The 14711-nt window shown below is 32.6% G+C and overlaps 1 protein-coding gene across 1 annotated transcript; it reads right to left on the bottom strand.

Annotated features, from left to right (window-relative positions):
- Positions 1–12920: 12920 nt before the first annotated feature.
- Positions 12921–14711, bottom strand: LOC7478270 (GATA transcription factor 1). The gene is made up of 2 exons (XM_002303772.4): positions 14361–14711; positions 12921–13728 (listed from the first exon to the last, which is right to left on the bottom strand). Exons 1-2 carry the CDS (start codon positions 14550–14552, stop codon positions 13144–13146), a joined length of 777 nt encoding a protein of 258 aa, XP_002303808.2. The 5' UTR covers positions 14553–14711; the 3' UTR covers positions 12921–13143.

Genomic DNA, 14711 nt, shown 5'->3' with positions numbered 1-14711 from the left:
TTTTTTAGTGCCTTCAACTGTTACTGACTTTTTGTTAGGCAACAAAAGTTTAAAGTTTTCCTGTCCAAATCCAAAAAAAAATTGGACTTTTTCTTCACCGGGGTAGATTGGTGCTGCAGTCTCCAAATTCCACATTCTAATTCGTAAAAACTGAAAAAGGAAATTGTGAAAATCCTGATTAGTAACAATTTTCGTAATACGATGGAAGATGTTTTCAAAAGTAATTTGTAATTAAAAATATATTAAAATATTTTTTTAAATATTTTTTACATTTAATATTAGCATGTTAAAATTATTAAAAAATATCTAAACATGTTAATTTAAATTTGTTTATAAATAAAAATAGATTGAAAAATATTTTAAAAAACAGATTTAACCATAATTTTTTATAATTTGATCTAGACTTGAGAAGCAACAATCTTCTAAACATAAACATGTAAGTCTATTTGGGATTGTGGATGTGGTTTTTTTTTAAAGTGTTTTTTTACTCGGAAATATATTAAAATAATATTTTTTATTTTTTAAAAATTATTTTTGATATCGGTGCATCAAAATAATTTAAAAACAGTAAAAAATATTAATTTAAAGCAAAATATAAAATAAAATAAAAATTAATTTTTTAAAAAAATATTTTTAAAATACAAAAAACAAACAAAACGATAATAACAACCGAAAGTAACTTTGTCCAACCAACAATTTCAAAGCTTGATGGACACTACAATCACTTGTGTATGGTCGTAAAGAATTTTTTGCGGTTGAGTGAGTATCGGAGCTTGATAGAACAAGGGATGTCCACAGTAGCAGCAGGAGCAAAACTCAGAGAAGGACAAAAGAAGGTTATTGATGATGCCAAACCAAAGGGACTTCAAGGCTAAGAATTTTAGAGATAGTGCATTGTCATATGCAGGAGCAAGTTGCTGATACAATGACTAAACCTTTAAAGCTTGATATGTTCCTGAAAATATGCTATTTATTGATTCCATTACTAATTTCTGAACGAAAAGGATGATGAAGTCCCAAAAATCAAAGTAGTTTAAGAACATAAATCTCAGGTTGTATAATTGATTAATCAATTGGTTTTAATAACCTCGTTAATTCTCCCTGCCCAATGTAGTTGATAGCTTATACTTGATGTTTGGTAGGTCAAAGTAGCTTGTGACCACTACCAGTACCTATAAAAAATCTTTTTTGGTGGATGTGAGGACTCTTTAATGCTCAAATAAATATATTTTCTATAAAAAAAATACAATAATATTCCAGAGAGATGCTCTAAAAATATATATGCAATAGAAAATGAAGATTGTTAACCTATGAGTCTTGTCTTTTTTATGGAGATGAGGGACTGAAGTGTAATTTCACTTTTGTGATATTTTAAGTTGTATTGTGAGTTGTAATCCACTCATCTTATCCGGCAAAAAAATAGAGACATGACGAGTCATGAAAGACTTTAATACACCTAATGGTGTTGGCGGAGTGTAGACTTGTTTAATGAAGCATATTTGTTGAGAAGTAAATCCTTTGAGATTTTATATAAAAATCTATTGAATTGATGACGTTAAATTCAAGTATTATACTTGAATATGTGAGTGTTGCGAATCTGGCCATGCCCAATGACAAAAATCTTTGGGCTCGATACTTTCAGAAAACATGTGCGAGGCCCACCCCGTTAACCTAATAGTGCATCATGCCAAGCTATCAGGCTTGGCAACACATGTTAGACCCGGGTGGCGTCTTGCATCATCTGTCAGACCCGACAATATATGGGACTAGCGCTGGCCACACCCAGTAACCTTTAGTTATGAACAGTGCTAGACCCAAACAACCTTTAGGTTTAACAATGATCAGACTCAATATGTTTAGAGTTTGACATACTACCAAATTTAACTAAAGTTGGGTCTAGCTGTCGCTAGACCCAGCACGTCTTAACTGGAACATGTTATGATAAATTTTTTATTACCTAATCTTTCTCAGTCTTTATCATTCTTGTATGTTTTTATTGATTTGGTATTTATTAGGAAAAACTTATAAAGATGTACCTATAAAATCTTGTCCGATATTAGGTAATATACGTTTGATAACTCTTATCCATAAAAATCCTCCAAGCAATTCTTCTTAAAAAAAAAATCAACTGGGCTGGTTTATAAATTATATTTTACAGTCAATAATCATGTCATAAAAAAAGAAAGAGAGAAAAAAACACTCTCCAGATATGCGTGTGAAAACTAAGATCATGCTCGTACATTAATTGGATTAGGATAGAGCACGTCATGAATGATGGGACTTGGGGGGCCCTCCAGAATTATACAAATGTCCCACCAAACTCTTGGCAAGGAGTGGGGACCCACAAAATGGCCGAGACAGCTTCAGTAGCTGTCCAACCATCATGCCTTACATCCATATCAGACGATCCAGTTTTGTGGGTTCTTGTCTGACAAGTAACCATGCAATCTAGAGAGGATAATCTGTGGGTCCTGAAATAACTCTATAAAAACACTGAATTGAAGCACATGCGAGGCCATCCATCACTATGGATTTGCTTGTTGACTCCCATGGATTTTTCATTTTGTGTTCGGCTCTTCTCCACTGGCATAAACCCTAATCTGTTCCGGTAGGTTAACGACCTCTTGAGCGTTAGGAAGACAAGGAAAAAATGGCAGTCATGGTTCTGGTGCAAAAATTCTACATGATTCGGCAGGACGAGCCTTCTTTCTTTGATTTTGCATGCTGATTAACCACTTGAAGTCGGTGTTGACCCGTGTTTTGAAGATATTCAGATATGCTGCGTGATTCATTTATTCGAAAAGGTCTTAGCGTAATCCGTGAGACTAAAATTGATGATGTTTCGAATTTTATTATATGAAATATAAAGTAAGAAAGGTGTCATCTATTAGCTGAACTTGAATTAGTGGATGCTTAATCAGTATTTTTTTTATCTTGTCCTTTTTTATAGATAATTATTTCTTCTCTATCCAAAAACAATATTGGTTGTTTTTGCCTTTGAATTCATTTTATAAAGGTGTTTATTTCAAGAAAAAATTAAATTAATATTTTTTAAAAATGTTTTATGATAATTTGAATTTGTTGGTGTTAAATATAAAAAAAGTTAAAATAAATCATTTTAATATATTTATAAATAAAAGACAATTACTAGTTCGAAATCAAATTCTCTTCCTGACTACCTTTAGTGACATATTTTTCACTTTCATCTTGATTTGGTGTGCTTAGAAAAGTAAAAGTAAATTCTAGATATTAATTATTTATGTCTGAACCGGAGAAGTAAGAGAAAAGAAGCGAGCCCTCCTGAGTTTATTTGCACCGCCATCTTTTAAATTTTAAAATATTTTTTTATATTTTGAGATTATTTTGATATATTAATATTAAAAAAATAAAAAAAAATTATTTTAATATATTTTTAAATAAAAAATATTTTAAACCATTATGATTAACCCAATAACAGGTAAACCCTTATCTACTAAAACTGCTTCTAGGCTTGTAATTGGCGTGAGAGTACTCTTGTAATATTTCCGAATTAATTTACGTGTTAATCTGAGGATTTCAGAAATAATTAATAAAAAAAAAATTAATAGCACTTGATTAATATAAATTTTTGTTTTTACTGTTCATATATCCAAATTAAATTAATTTTCCATAAAACTAGATCTCTCGCTAGTAATAATGTAACCTATGAATTATCTAAACGGCTTTGCTAAGGAGGTCCAGTGTTCTTTACGGATGTTTATCAATAATTAACGCACAATATTCTACTAATAAAATTATCCTACTGTGTGCAAAATTGAGAAAATGCGCATGCCACCATGATTGATCTCATGACCTTGCCCTAGTTAAGTTATTGCAGTGTAGATTGTAAATTATTTATGCCCTTAATTTCCAGGATTTCACATCCCTAATATGGGTCATCTTCCTTTTTAATCGGCAAATATTGCAGGGGTGTCTGGTATAAGAGATTATTTTTTAAAATATTTTTTGTTTAGAAATATATTAAAATGATATTTTTTTAATTATTTTTTAAAAATTAATAATAAACAAAAAAATTTAATTTAAAATAAAAAAATTTAAATACTTTTAAAATACAAAAATAAACTTACATTTTATACGCTCCAAGCCTCTATTCATACAAAGAGTCAAGTATTTATCTCAAGATGGGTCCGGGTTAATGGTTTGCCTTTACCCAAAAGCTTCCTCTCGGGTTTTATACAGATTGAACATCATTTCATGACAAAAACGAGGAAAAAAGAAAAGGATTCCTTTACGTCTTTTGAATTCATTGATTGTCTTTACACAAATAAATAATCATTTTCTATCTTTTCATTACACGTAATTAACTCACTCCCTTTTAATCTTTTTTTATTATTATTTTAAATGTGCTGGACTTGGTTTTGTCCATTAAAAAACAACTTTGAATGATTTCAATACTTTTTTCCTTTTGTTTTCTTTTTATTTTTCATTGAAAAGTTCATTGAGTTTTAAACTAGACAATAAAAAAGTTATTTATCATTATTATATAATAATAATTATAATAATAAATAAACTTGAATCATATCATTGGAATTATTCTTCAAAGTTAAAAGAAGCTTTTGTCATGGATATGTTTGGAAGTAGGTATCCATTGTTTTTAAGTCTTTTTTAAAAATATATTTACCACCTAATAAATTAATGTTTTTTTTATGATTTTAATATGTTGATATTAAAAATAAAAAAAATTATTTTAATATATTTTTAAATAAAAAATATTTTTAAAAATATCTTAATTACAATACAATATCAAACACTTTATTGTAAAATAGTGTTTCCAAACCAACTTTTACATAAAAATACACATTTTTTTAAGCATTGAATTGAATGAATCAGACTAAGTCTCTTTAAGAACATAGAAATCCGCGTTCCCAAATAAAAAACATCATCAAAATATTGATGTATTTCTTTTATGGATTGGGGTGAAGCACAATGAACAAAGTATAAATATGTAAATAAATTTTTTATGGTTGCTTATATGTTGGTCACTGGAGGCTTATATGGTCGTTAACTTCAGGGCCTGTGGGATTAGTCGAGGTGCGCGCAAGCTGGCCCGGACACCCACGTCAAACTAAAAAAAAAATATGCATATAAATTGTGTTTGATATTATGATGGATAATGGTTGTTTTTTAAAATTTAAAGTATTAAAATAATATTTTTTTTTAAAAAAAAATTATTTTTAACATCAACACATCAAAATAATAAAAAATTATAAAAATAAATTAAAACAAAAAACAAATAAAATTTTTAAAAATACTTTTTAAATACAAAAATAAACAGAATCACAGTTATTTTAATTTACTCACGTTTTTTGTTTACTTGGGTGCCTGTTAGATCTGCATACCAAGCGACTTGACTCCACCGTCAACACGCAAAACTGCAGCAGCTTCTGTCCTCATCTTCTTGTCTTAATTTTTTTCTCTCTTTATCACCAAATCCTAGTTGGCATCACGATCAAAGCATCATGCATGTTACGCTCCCTCCCGTGAACCTTGATCCATGGAGAGGGATAAATACCTTGAACCATGTTTTTAATAAATGGGTCTCTTACTTTTTTATTTTGGAGCATCGGTCTCTCGCGTCCTTATGTTATAGAAAACTTTCAACTTGTGGTATGCTGTGGTAGTCTTTTAGCTAGGGTGGCAATTGACCAAGATGAGCTAGCTAGCTGGATCAATTGATTGCTACAGTTCAATTGGATCTTCTTTTTTTAAAAAATAATGCAATTTGACCCGTTTAATCAATTCAATTAAGCTTGATTACAATCAAATTATATATATATATATATATATATATATATATATATATATATATATATCAATGGTTATGGTTTAGGCATAGAAGTTAGATTTTTATTTATAAAAATGGCATATGTATAAAGTCAAGTCTTCTTATTTTATGCTGAAAAGTAGAAATAAGAAAATGATAGAAAAAATATCATGTGGTTTTGTCCATTTACATTTAAGTGATCAGGTCAATGCTACAGATTTGGTTTGATACTGCGGTACTATTATATTTTTAATTTTTTTTGAATTTTTTATGTTTTTTTTATTGTTTTTATATATAAATATTAAAAATAAAATTTAAAAAATAAAAAATATATTATTTCAATATATCTTTAAATAAAAAGAATTTCAGGTAGTTATTTACATACATTAACGAATGTCTTGCAGCGTCATTTAAGTTACTGAAGGTGCAATGATAATTCCGACATGTCAATTTTCAAGAATTATACACCAGTTAACACACACACACACGCATGTCTACGAATTACTCGATGACGATGACTCGTGGGTGCGTGCTCCACTCACCAGCATACGCATATTGCTCCTTTTTTTTCAATTACAGATCAAGTATATCAAGACCGGCTCCCTTTCGACGTCTACACTTATCAGGCCATAAAATTCTGCAGAACACCGCCGGCCCAGGTGTTTATCATAATGAGCTAGGGAGAGTTTTTCCATATGCATGGTCATCAACATCGAATTCATTCGTAACGAGTCTAAGTCTGGATACGTACAGTTAGGTCGAAATACTTCTCATGTTTTCGTTTTGGATCTATCAGAGGAAAGTTTTCAGAAGGAAGCTGATGCTGATTGCTTGTTTAATATGAGCCAAAAATGGATTTAATCTAGCATTAATTCAAAGCTAATCCAAGATACTGTAATCATTTAAAAAAAAACACCAATGTGCATGGATGCATTATACTGATGTCTCCTTCTAATTAACAACAGGGATGGTATTAGTTCGATAATTAAAACTTATAATACTCCAAGAATATCTCTATTTAGCACTGCAATACCTGCTTGAATTAATTAAGTTATATAAATAAACTGACAGTCACATATGATTTTAGTGATTTGAGAAAATGAAAACATATAAAAATCATTTCATATATATGTCAGTTTGTGAATGCATCTGATCAATTTAATTAGCTGATACGTTAAAAGATGGATTCTACCAGAAGAACAGAATCTTTCAAGCCAGATTTCCATTCGAACTGATAAGTTTACAAGGATGTTTTTTGCTCCTAGTTTTTGTCTGAATTCAAACAAAGATATTTTTTTTCTTGTATTTTGACACATGACCAAAAACAAAATTAATAATAATAATATCTTTCCTTAGTATTTTTTACTAATAAAATATTATTAATTACTCCATATATATATATATATATATATATATATATATATATATATATATATATATTGGGAGTCAGGACTACTTTCATACAAAGTTAGGAAAAACATATTAGGTATGGACCGTGGTACTATTGTTAGGTATGGTGTGACAGCTTTCAATTAATTATTCTTAATTTGTTAGGTCTTTGTTGGGTTGATTATAGTTTTCTCAATTAATTCTTGGTCAGAAAATCCTCCATATATATTTCTTCCAGCTTTTTTTTAGTTTAATATGGGTGTCCGGGCCAGCTTGCGCGCATCTCGACTAATCCCACGAGCCCTGAAGTTAACGACCATATAAGCCTCCAATGACTATCATATGAGCAATCATAGGGCTCGAACCTGAGATCATATAAAAAACAAACTTCTTGATGTCAAATTCTTATCACTGAACCACCACCTAAATGTTCAGTTATTTCTTTCTCGACCATTATTTTACGTTGCAACTTCGTATTTCTGCCCCAACTGTGAAGGTTCACCAGCCATTCCTTATTGGTTGAAGTTTTGAGTTATTTTTTCTTGCCTTCTCGGTGGAATGGGATAGCCTTGTAGTCAGTGTCCATGTGGGATCACGGTTTTTTAAAAATAATTATATTTTTATATTTTTAAATGGTTTTGATGTAATGATATTAAAATTAATTTTTAAAAAATAAAAAATATTATTTTAATATATTTTTAAATAAAAAAATACTTTAAATCAAATAAAAAAAAAACATTAAGCAAGCAACAGGTCATATATATCTCGGGATTGGTGTTTAACTAATGGCTAGAAAGTGGGAACAAGAGGGGTTTGGATCCGACACCAAAAAGGGGATAGACTCGTGTTTGCCATATATGAACAGTCATTCTTAATAGTTAAGCCATGGAAAAAAAACACTCGTAAACTCAGGTCCGCCAGCAATTATACAGTTGTTTATGTCTATAGATTGGAGTGTATATATATATATAGTTATTCCTAGAAAATCACCTATGGCTCTAGCTCAAAACACGCTTAGCTTCGAAGTTATAAAAAATATTCTATAGATATACCTATAGTCAACTTTGATTTCTCATTTGAAGTTGTCAATTATTCTTATCACGTCTAGATTTAAATTTAATATTTCTCAAATTATCCAACTATATATAGAAGTTGCTTGTAAGAAGATAGGGTTAGATTAGTGTGACGTAATGTTAATTTAAGCTTTATAAGTAGGGTGAGTAAAAAAACTGAAAAATTAGAAAAAAAAATAACCAAAAAAACCGAACCATGAAAAAAACCCGATTAAATCGGTTAAAATTTTAAAAAAACCGACCTGTTCGGTTTTATAAGCCTAAAACCGAAAAAACCGAACCGAACCTAAACCGAAAAAAACCAGAAAAAACTGAGCTAAACCGGTTTTTGTCCTAAAAAACCAAACCGAAACCGGTCGGTTTGAACTGGTTTCAGTTTTTTTTATAAAAAAAATCAATGTGGTTAATTTTTTTAATAAAAACCAAATTAAACAAAAAATGATTACTCCTACTTGTAGAAAGGTGCCTGTTTGAATTTATTATTAGTTAAAAACATGTATTGAGTTTCTTGTGAATGTAATATATTTTAGCTAGAAAAAATATTTTGATTTTTTTAAAAAAAAGTAGATGGTTGTCGGAGAGATATATTTAACTCTTTAACCGTGTATTAAGGATATTTTATTAAATTTAAATGAAAATTGAAAGGTTGATTACAGTAAACTTTTGCTCTTTAATTAGTTATGGAATTCTCATTATTAATTTTGTATCTCAAAATAATAAATTAATTTGTATATTTAAAATGATAGTTAAATAAAGTTTGGTTATTGTCTCAAAGACAGAAATAATAGAAATAAAAAGAATATATTTTTTATTTGAAATAAAAAAAAATATATACAAAACTTTATAAAAATAAATTTATTTTATAACTAAAGATAATGTTTTTTTTTTCCGTGTATTAAAATGATGACCAGCACTATCTTTCTTTTTTCAGTCATTGGTGTGTGTGTGGCGTGGGCTTCTATCTACTATTTTATAATACCAACAAGAAATAGAATAGAGAGCCCTTCCCAGCTCAAACGCCTAAAAATGTTAGTAAATTAATGTCTATACCAAAAAATTATATATAAAAAAAGAGGGAAATATATCAATCCAATTCCCCTCTGAATGACCTTTTAATTGAAGTTTTTTAAATGCTACCCACCTTAAAATATATGATAATTTAATTCGAATATAAAAAATATTAACTTCATTTTAATTGAATAAATAAATATTTTTTAAATAGTTTAATAAATACTAAATAAGATGTGAATATTGTTAAACTCGACGGAAAGCTAACTGAATCTAATTTGAAATATATATTTATATTATATAGATATATTTATAAACCGTTTAGATTTTTTTAATACAATATAATATATAAATATCTGAAAATTGATATAAAAACATATATGAATACTATTTATAATTTTATCATTTAATGTGTGTGTATAAACTTTGAAAAAATATATTAACTATTTTTTTTTGTATGATAAATAATAGATACTAATATAGATATCCAACCCATTTGATAATTTAAAAATATCCAAATTTTTTATATAATAAATAATAAATAGAATATAAATATTAAAAAATCCTACCTGGGAATACCCATTTCAATCCCTACCTCCAAATCTGCCTTTCTTTGCAACTGTGTCCGCAAGAATTTGTACTCTCTCATTTCCTCTCCTTATTATGGTCGTAGCTTTATAACCCTCCATCTCAATCATCAGTGCAAGCACAACCCATTTGCATTTTTCATCAATTATTGGACTGAATCCAATGGTCATGGACTGTTCACTTTTCTGTTGAACCCATGTTCAAATCTTGTGGATTTGAACTCCTCTATCTCCATGAGAGAAAGGGGTCGGTTATTGTTTTACACCTTCGATGTTATGCTGTTGCAGATAAAGTTTCAAATTTGAAAACTCAGAGAGCCAAGAGAAGAGAAGACGAGAGTAAAAGAAAAGAGAGAGAAAAGAGAGGAAAAGGAAAAAAAGTAGAAAGGTTTTTTTCTTTTACAATTGACTCCGTCTGATCTGAATTGAATCTAATCATATAACTCAAAAATTTTGAAGTCTAAACAGATTGAATAAGAACTCCAATTAAAATTTTCATCAGTTCAACCAGAAACTCGAGCCAATCTCTAAGCTTTGAATTTTCCGGATCTTGCAGGGATAGATCATGTCACGTTACAACTTGTGATGGGAATCGACACTAGAGATTGGACAGGAGCACAACACTACAGGTGAAAAGCGAACCCAACAAGAATTCCTTGCTAACTTTGTTGAAAATTCATGCCGAAAGCCCAGCATAAATAAATGGATGACAAACACAGCGAAGGACAGGCCAACAAGGCTCCCATTTGTGGCAAATCATCCAATATTTGCTTTGTGAATTGCGACAGTTGTCTCCAATCAAATCAAAACTATTCCCAACTTCTACAGGCAGCAGCATACTCCCACGTTGAGGAAAAAGGGGAACACTTTATACTGACGTTACTCGTTGGTGTGTGTCAAAGGCAAACCCCATCTGAAAAGGACCTGGCTTTTCCTAGTTGGAAGGAAAGGAGCCCGAGTCACCTCACAAGGCCTGCATTTATGGCAGGAAGCTTTGTGAATGGAAAAGATTCCTTTGATCACTTCATGCAAAAGAGAAGGGGCTATGTCTACGAGGCATACGTGCCTGGTCTAAACTACAAGACCCGGAACTTCTTTCTTCCTTTTGATGTATATTACTCAACATAACAAAGGATTAACGAATAAATAACAAACCTCGTAGTGCTTTTTTCCCCTTCTTATAGGTTACCAGAGAAAGGTCCTGTTGATTTCCCTCTGACACCTTAGCTCTCACTGTGAATTTGTCGATGAAACTGATATCTGCAGAGCATGATGCTAACAAGATACCCTGTAATATACAGGGGTGAACTGATTGTTAAACCAAATGCAATTATCTTCATCAGTCTGATGAGTGGAGTTTTGGGGACGAGTCTATCTCATTATCAAACTCAATCCAACCTCTTCAGAATGGTTTGGTTGGAAATCCTCGGAGTCTTGGATTGGTTTTGGTTCCAAAATTTAAGAATTGTTATAGATAGATGGATGCTAATTTCCAAGTAACTGTGTCATCAAAATCCTGCTCTTATGTTTTGTATTTCAGATGGAGTTTTCGACAAAAGTTTCTTTACCTCTTCGGTTTTCTGCAGTGGCTAGCTAGTGTCCATCATCAATCATTGTGTTAACCTTTTAGCACCAATTATTTTAGTCCTTTCTCACGATCACTAGCCAAAACCAGCGCATTCATACAGTACCCCCCATGTGGCATCGTCAATCCAACTACATGCCAAAGGTTCATTGTCCCCTTGTTAAATTATAGGTGCAGTCCCTCCCTTACCACACATGACGACATAAGTTAAGGAAGATTAGTGCTTAAGTCAAGTTCATTAATTAAACATTGACACTTAATTAGTCACCTTTGAGAGCAATTTGTTCGCTTAGTATTCTAAATCCAATACATTTTCAGCGACAAAATTGATGTACTCAATGCCATAACTACCGCAAACGTCTTAAACCAATCAAACCCATGTGAACATGCCGATTTGAATTATTGCCTTGCTAAAATCATTGAATCGGTGATTTTTATAACATTCCAAGTTGCCCTCATCTTTCACAAATTGTTAATCAAACAGGAATGGCAGATTTGATTGAACAATTGCCTTCATCACTTGTCAAAGGTTGGCCCAGATCACCCTTGTTTCTGCTCTCAAAATAGACCACTGACCATCATCTGGCATTGCACATGCCATATCAAATATACTATTTATATAGATTTGAATCATCTTAATCAGGGAGGAAGAACAAGATTAGAGTTGTTTTCATTTTTATTTTGTTTTAACACTAAATCTAAATCTCATTCAATTATTCATCCTTGTCATGTTGGAAGTATCCCAACCCAGTTTATATGCAATCTTAACAAGAAAAAAAAGGCACCCGTCAGTCTGCCAAGTTCTTGTATCCTGCAGTTAAGCCCTTGTATGATGCGTCCAAGTCTTAAATAGACTGACGCCTAACATTTCCAGCCTTAAATGGCCATCAGAGCCATTTACTTGCAAACAAAAACTCCAAAGCAACGGCTTTTTAGCAGACCAGCAATGAGCTTACAACACATAGAATGCTTTCCATAACCTAGAAATCATAATATAAAACGAACTAAAGCAGGGATCTGTTATTGCTTCTCCTCAACTGACATCTGAAACTATGATAGATTCAGGGATCTCCAACCGCCTGAAAAGCACATTCTGTGGAGCTACTTCTTATTTAACAGTTCTCTTAAACTGAACATTTGCATACATGTAGCGATCTAAGTCAAGGAAACAATTAAAAACATCATCTGAACAAGAATTTCACAAGGAAGAACAAGACAACAAAATTTGCCATGTGGACAAACAAAACTTACAATACACTTGTCTGTGTTTAGGAAATTCATGGAGGGTTTTCTCTAAGCAGCCAATTTGGATTGTGTAACAACTCATAAAATTGCCCTCATCCATCAGAAATTAGTTAGTTCAAAGTGATCAAGCACAACCTCAACCAAAAATTATAACCAAAACCGACCCAGCACACCGAATTAACCCCAAGCCTCATCATCTCCTATCCAAGCAATGGAACAAAGAATTAAGATACGAGAAAAACCAAATATAGCACTACCTTGCTTTCTATTTCTAAAACACAACCAAGCACACTAAAAGTCAAAATTCCCCTAGTAAATTTCCTTCAAAACAAAGCATCATCACTAATCACCTATCCCATTACATCAAATCCCCTACTCCCTAACTATGCTAGTAGTAAAATGACTCCAAAAAAGAAAAGAAAAAAAGAAAAAAAAGTACTAATAACCACCACCCTACCCTTTATCCATTGGCTTCACAACAAGTGACCCCATCATCTGCTTCTGCTTCCTCATCTCCACAACCTTCCGATGTGAATTCGAGTGCAATTTGCTGGAGAATGTCGGACTATTCGCAGGCCGATACTCAGGCACCAACCTACCAGACTTGTATCGCACCCCGCAAGCATTACACAACGTTTTAGGCCCATCTGGACCTGCCCGCCATTGCGGGGTCTTTTCAACACCACAATGCTGACATTTTCTCCCCATTTTTGCTACTGACACAGCTGGTTTTCTCCTTGTAGAATTTTCCCGACTCCACCAGCGCTCTTGCTCTCGGATTTCTCGAGGGCGCCTGTGGCGACGCTTGCTGCGAGCCTTGACAGGCACGCGAAGGCTACAGTAACTCATAATAATGCTACTATTACTGCTATTCCCACTGATGCTAGTGCTGCTAGTGGTACTGTTTTCAAGAACGGAGACTGGGCTGTGGTGCTTGGGAATGCTGCCTGGCTCCTCGGAGAGAATGCCGAAGCAGGTTTCCACTGCTGGGAAAGCATCTTTATTTGATAACCATTCCAGTTCTTCCTCTGCAAATTCCTGAGATAACAAAAAGGGAACAATTGATCAGCAACTCAAAAGTCAAAACCTTCAAATTTTTTCTCAATGAGTCTGAGTTAACTCGACGGTCAACACTCGAGAACTCAGAATAATGTTTGGACATAATAGGGCAATTTAAAGGATGTCGGGGGCAGTATTGTCTTTTTAACATGAGCATGAAATGAAATCCTGGAAGTGACAAGGACAATTTATGGGGTCCAACTACACCCTCGTGAAAGACAGCTCACGACGATAAAGACAATACGTTCTTTGTATTAAATGTCCAAAACACCCCCCTTGAAACTGCCGTCCTCTTCGGAGGGGTTGTGACCATGTGGTCAAAATTGTCCTTTGCAAAAATTAAAAATTCAATTTGTACCGTTATTCAAGGCCATCCAATTTGACTCAGCTGAGTCACCATCATGCCGAGTCAGTTAAACTCGGCCGCTAACCCCGGACAGAGTCGCCGAGTCGGCGAATAACAAACGCTAAAGCAGGCCGGGTCAGGCACAAAAAGGCCAAAAAAACACAGAGCCAGACCGAGTCAGGCCTAAAAGAGGGCAAATACCACCAAAGGCAGCGACTTCCGGACTTAAAAACCCATAAAAGGAACACCCAGATAAGAGACTTACAGGTAACAAAGTATGTTCCAAAACGTTGAAAGAAGCCGAGGCAAGGGCATTAGGGTTAAGGGAAGGAAGTCCCTTTCTGGGTTTTTTGTTGTTGTTCTGGTGTTCTTCGTCATCATCTCCCTCGCCTATATCAGAACAGAAGTCCAAAAGGTCATCAACCATGAAACCAGCAGCCGTGTCTAGAGACTCCATTTCTTTGAAGAAGAAGAAGAAACCCACAAGGGTTGTTTATTTGGTGGTTTATTTTCTAGAGAGAGAGAGAGGTTTTGGTGTTTTGAAGGTAAGAGAGAGCATTTCACCTTTTTCTTTCGGCTATATTATCTCACGATGGACTCGAGGGTTTTTCCTCTT

This window comes from Populus trichocarpa, chromosome 3 (assembly GCF_000002775.5).
Source record: "Populus trichocarpa isolate Nisqually-1 chromosome 3, P.trichocarpa_v4.1, whole genome shotgun sequence".
NCBI classification, from domain to species: Eukaryota; Viridiplantae; Streptophyta; class Magnoliopsida; order Malpighiales; family Salicaceae; genus Populus; species Populus trichocarpa.
Note: the sequence above shows the minus strand (reverse complement) of the source record. Positions and strands in the feature narration are given on the sequence as shown.